General features: G+C 36.5%; 1 protein-coding gene across 2 annotated transcripts in view; it reads left to right on the top strand.

Annotated features, from left to right (window-relative positions):
- KNAT7 (homeobox knotted-like protein) overlaps window positions 1-4,122 on the top strand; it is a 5,963-nt gene extending 1,841 nt beyond the window's left edge. Inside the window, exons 3-6 of one of the 2 annotated variants that reach the window (XM_078585610.1) lie at window positions 2,746-2,933; window positions 3,019-3,150; window positions 3,726-3,862; window positions 3,977-4,122. In XM_078585610.1, the coding sequence (XP_078441736.1) occupies window positions 2,746-2,933; window positions 3,019-3,150; window positions 3,726-3,862; window positions 3,977-3,986 (467 nt within the window). In that variant the 3' untranslated portion in view covers window positions 3,987-4,122. Of the gene's footprint in view, window positions 1-2,745; window positions 2,934-3,018; window positions 3,151-3,725; window positions 3,863-3,938 lie in introns of both variants that reach the window. The other variant, XM_078585611.1, reaches the window with a different exon arrangement.
- The last annotated feature ends 1,878 nt before the right edge of the window (window positions 4,123-6,000 follow it).

Here is a 6,000-nt window from a genome sequence, read left to right as displayed (position 1 = left end):
GACAGAGAGACAGATAGATGGAGAGAGATGAATTGAGAGACTGAATCGTTTTCCGGCGAAACGCATCCCCCGGCCTTGAACGTAGAGAGATTCTTACAGAGAGAGATGATGAAATTCTTAGAGAGATGAATGGATGGAAGAGATACTCAGAAGATCCATAGGGACGTAGCTGGACAGATAAATAGATGAAACTGTATAGTTGGTTGGAGTAAGTGGCATATAGATAGGGAGATCGTTAGACAAAGTTGGACAGATGAATAGGGTATGGTGATTGGGAGAGAGAGCGATGAATTGAGAGACTGGATCGTTTTCTGGCGAAACGCACCCCCCGTCCTTGACCGTAGAGAGATTGTTAGAGAGATAGATGATGAAACTCTTAGAGAGTTGAATTCATGGATAGACAAATACTCAGAAGATCGACAGGGACATAGCTGGATATATTAATAGATAAAGTTGTTTAATTGGGTAGGTTAAGTAGCATATAGATAGGGAGATTGCTAGATTGGCAGATGAAGTTAGAGGAATTGGGAGAGAGATAGAAAAAATGTTAGAGCCATGAATGAATAGTTGGAGAAAGACTGTTAGTAGCCATGAATGGATAGTTAGGGAGAGTTATATAGAAAGATAAGATGTATAAATCTATATAGAGGAATTGTGAGGGTAATTAGCGGAGAAATAAATAGATGGTGAAACTGTTTGGCAGAATTATTTAAAGGAATTGGGTAAGGTAATGGGCTGATGAATAGGTAGATAGATAGAGAAGGGATTCATAAATAATCAGCGAGAGTGGGGTACCAAAGATAGAGAATTTTTTCTCTCTCAAGACCCATTTCTCCCCCCAATCCTTGATAGTATAGAGATTCTTAGAGATAGTGATACCAAAACTATAGGAGAGATACATAGATCCATTCCAACAGGGTTTATGAGGAGTATTCAAGCGAATGAGTAGAACTGTTTCTTTCTTTGGGAACCCTAAAAGAGAAAAAGAGCGAGAGAGAAATGGACGGATAGACAGACAGATAGACAGATTGCTCGAGAGACAGAGCGACGGATAGATAGAGAAAGACGTTGGGTGTGGTAATTGACTTGTTTCTTCACGAAACCTATTCGCTGTGGTCCATGAGAAAGAAAGAGATAGGCTGGGTGCGGTGGTTGACTTGTTTTCTTTCGTAACGTTCCGTCACGGTACGTGAAAGAGATACAAATAATAGAATATAGAGAGATAAGAGACAGAGAGAGAGAGACAAGGAGAGATATAGAGATAGAGATAGGATGAGAGAGAAAGAGATAGAGATAGAGATAGAGTGAGAGAGATGGAGAGATTGAGTGTGAGAGTTAGAGATAGAGAGAGATTGAGTGTGAGAGATAGAGAGAGAGAGTGTCTGAGAGAGAGATAGAGATAGAGAGAGAGTGTGAGAGAGATAGAGATAGAGAGAGTGAAAGAGAGGGATAGAGAGAGTGTCTGAGAGAGAGATAGAGATAGAGAGAGTGTCTGAGAGAGAGATAGAGATAGAGAGAGTGAAAGAGAGAGATAGAGAGAGCGTCTGAGAGAAAGATAGAGATAGAGAGAGAGTGAGAGAGATATAGAGAGAGACAGAGAGAGGGAAGAGAGAGAGAGGATAGAGAGAGGGAAGAGAGAGAGAGACAGAGAGAGACAAGGATAGAGTGTGTGCGAGAGCCAGAGATAGTGAGGGAGAGAGAGAGAAAGAGGGAGAGAGAGAGAGGATAGAGAGAGGGAAGAGAGAGAGAGACAGAGAGAGACAAGGATAGAGTGTGTGCGAGAGCCAGAGATAGTGAGGGAGAGAGAGAGAAAGAGGGAGAGAGAGAGAGAGAAAGAGAGAGAGAGAGAGACAGAGAGAGACAAGGATAGAGTGTGTGCGAGAGACAGAGATAGTGAGGGAGAGAGAGAAAGAGGGAGAGAGAGAGAAAGAGGGAGAGAGAGAGAGAGAGGGAGAGAGAGAGAGAGAGAGAGAGAGAGAGAGAGAGAGAGAGGGAGAGAGAGAGAGAGAGAGAGAGAGAGAGAGAGAGAGAGAGAGAGAGAGAGAGAGAGAGAGAGAGAGAGAGAGAGAGAGAGAGAGGGAGAGAGAGATAGAGAGATAGAGAGGTGGGTATGGTAGTTGAGTTAGGTGGAGAGGGCAGCTCATAGGGTCACATGAGGGAGATCTGAGATCTCATTGTATCTTCACACGTTTTATCTTCTACGATGTCTGTGACAGATCTCTCTCTCTATCCACCCATAACGTTTGCATTTTTGTACACGTGAGGCTACTTTATCCTATATTTCGATTAGGTTTGATGAACTATAGGAAATGCATTGAATGATGCTGTACAGTGAGGATAATAGAGGATATTAAATATAGATCCAACAAGTTAAACTTGCTATTCCACAAAAAATTATGCATTTTGTACCCATGTTGGGTTCTTCTTTTCAGATGTGTTCATATTTCATGGTTATAAATTCATGAATATCCTGTATTTCTTGGTAAAATAAAATCTTTCCCCTTATAAAAGTGATAAATATTAAAAAAACCTATGAGGGCACTGAACAATACTTTTGTTCCTGAAATAAGATAATTCAATGAAAATAGTAATATATTACTGTCGTTGAAATAACAAAGTGTTTGTTAATTATATTTTTAGTTTAATTTTTTTTGCTATATATTTTTAATATTGATCAGAATACATTTATTTCATGGTAGTGTGAAAAGGAATATATATAAAAAATTATCCTTATGCCTTCTTTAGGTGTTACTCTTGAGGAGGGAACTGGAGCCACAATGTCAGATGAAGAAGAAGATCTGCAACTAGATTTTGGACTTGATGGAGATAATGATATGCATGACATGTCAGGATTTGGTCCTCTTATACCTACTGAGTCTGAAAGAACCTTGATGGAAAGAGTTCGACAAGAGCTAAAGAATGAGCTAAAACAAGTACTTTTGAACAGTTTTAAACCAAGTACTTTTCAAATAATTTAATATTCATGATATTTAATTTTCCATAAATTATATAATGTAGGGTTTTAGATCAAGAATTGAAGATGTGAGGGAAGAAATAATGAGGAAGCGCAGGGCAGGAAAACTTCCTGGGGACACTACATCTATCTTGAAGCAATGGTGGCAACAACATTCCAAATGGCCCTATCCCACTGTAAGTATCCCAATGGCTATCAATATATTTACAACAAAAGATGTTTCTCGAAAAAATTCATACTTATCACTCATCTTCAATTGAATGAAATTCTCTCTTTTCTACTCAAATCGTTTTGATTTTAGTGCATATCGTTTTAAATGAAAGGTGAATTGCCTGTAAGATATGTTTAACTTCTATCTTTATGAGTTTCTCTTGTCCACAAGTTGGGATTAATGATAAGCTAAACAGTTACAAAAATCAAATTCAATCATATGAAGTAAATGGCGGATCTTTCATTTTCACATTGCTCATATTTTACTGATAATATTCGTGTAAGAGGCGCCTTATTTAAGAGAAAATGGACATCATATAGGTTGCATATTGTGGTCTAGATAATTACCATTTCAATGATGCTTAATGCTTGATTAATATTAAATAAAAATTAAGATAATTTTATGATAAACTATCAAGAAAATTCCTCATCAGTGGTGTAAAATGTTTTTCGTGCACCCTCTCATGTTGAACTTCAAAATTTATAGATCTTGTTTCCAAAAAACATATCAGATTAATTTGTCTTATGTTTTTATTCACAGGAAGATGACAAAGCAAAATTAGTTGAAGAGACTGGCCTTCAATTGAAGCAAATCAACAACTGGTTCATCAACCAACGGAAGCGTAATTGGCATAACAACGCCCAGTCTTCAACAACATTGAAATCAAAAAGAAAAAGGTAGACAAAACTTATCTTGAATTATTTTAATATTATAAAAAACATTATGCAAAATCTAATTGATTTTTTTTCACAGATAACATTTTGAGACACAAAAACTTTTACTAAATGCAGCAAAAACTGAACATGGAAGGTGGTGGATGCTATGGTGCAGAAGGGGCATCGAAAGCAAATATATCATATACTGATACTTTTCACAAAACATTTAAATTATTAATTGATATGATTTGAATATATTTAATATACTCATTTACAGTGTATATGAACTTTGAGCAAATAATGTGCTCGGATCTTTCATTAGATCAAGAATTAGAATCATCACATTGAAACAAAAAACTCGTCAAACCCATGGTGATAATGTTATATTTTATTAAATTTCAAAACTGCGTATCCTCTTAGGCGTCATTTAGTATCTTTTAAATTTATATTATTCCTTTCCAAAAAATGATAATCATTTCAATTTTTCAAATATAAATAACTACATCTTATTTTTGATTTAATATAAGTCATTTTGCCACAACTCACATTTCATTTTACTTACGTAAAAAAAATGTTGAATAATATATGACACATGTAAAAATCCCCATTATCTACCTAGTGAATTATGATTATGAAACATCCATAGCACAAATTTTAATATAGAAATTATTATGGTGGATAAAGTCATACTAAATAATTATATCATACTACTTTAAACATCGTACATGAGGATAAAATCTCTTCTATTCATTTGCAAGTCATCTCCAACTTATTTTTCCTGTGGTGTAATCTTTCTATTTATTATAAGATGATATGTTTTATGGATGCAGATGATCTTAATAGCATGAAGACAAAATCTATATACTAATATTTATGTGGTTGTATGAAATTTACATATTTTCTAGATTTAATTCGAGGCTTTGTAATTTGAATTAACATTGGTATTTTGATTTATATGTGATCCCATGTTTTAAAATTTATGAAAATTTTTATTTTTGAGTTTACCAACACTTATGTAAGTTTTCATAAAATGTGGAAACATAATAAAATAAAATATTTAAATGAGACATTCACATTGTAGTACAAGTTGTAAATCCGGATCGTCCCTGACGAGGACGGGACGAGCTTCGTCCACGTGACCGTCCGGTGACTCCCCCGGGACGAAGGACGGGATGATATGTCGTCCGCATCGTCCTGTCTTGCATACCCTGGGACGATGTTTTGATCCGTCCCAAGGCCCTGGGACGAAATTTCGTCCCATGGGACGAAATTAAAATGAAAAAATGAAAAATCATCGCGCCTGCCCTAGGTTTTTAGAAATCGCATCGGCGGGACTGCGTGTCTGCGTATTGGTGTCTGGCGACTCGCCAGTGGCGAGCACATTCTTGGCTTGGAGAGGTGGAACCAACCTGCTGGAGCACGAATCGGCGAGTTCGACGTCTTCTTCAAGATCCTTCGAGCTCGTGACAGGGACGCGGAATCGTGCCGGCAAGGTACATATGTATTGGTATTTCTATCCGATTTTTCTTTAGTTCTTTCTATCTAAAGTTCGACCTATCTATGTATCTATCTGTCGATCTTTCCTTCTATATATCTAGCTATCTATCTACCTATCTGATTTTTGTTCTATATATCTATATATTTATGTACTTTTCTCTCTTGATCTCCCTCAAACTGTCATTTTAATTTGTTAATTTTCTCTCTCGATCTCTCTCAATCTCACGTTTTAATTTTTTAATGTTCTCTCTCGACCTCTCTCAAACTCTCTCGATCTCTCTCAATCTCTCGTTTTAATTTGTTAAATTTCTCTCTCGATCTCTCTCAAACTGTCATTTTAATTTGTTAATTTTCTCTCTCGATTTCTCTCAATCTCACGTTTTAATTTTTTAATGTTCTCTCTCGATCTCCCTCAAACTGTCATTTTAATTTGTTAATTTTCTCTCTTGATCCCTCTCAATCTCATCCATGTTTGTGCCTGGAAGAATGAGGATGGGTTTATCGTTGCTGGTGGCAGGCCGATGATGTGTGTCTTGGAAATCAAATGAAAAGGCCAGATAATGAAGCAAAATTGTCCACAGGCGGTCAACATCATCAGCCTGATTACGTATCTCCTATAATGAATCAAATTATTCATTATCGGAGATACTGGACTCTCCCTT

Source organism: Wolffia australiana, chromosome 14 (genome assembly GCF_029677425.1).
Source record: "Wolffia australiana isolate 7733 chromosome 14, ASM2967742v1".
Taxonomy (NCBI): domain Eukaryota; kingdom Viridiplantae; phylum Streptophyta; class Magnoliopsida; order Alismatales; family Araceae; genus Wolffia; species Wolffia australiana.
This window is presented reverse-complemented; position numbering and strand designations above follow the sequence as displayed.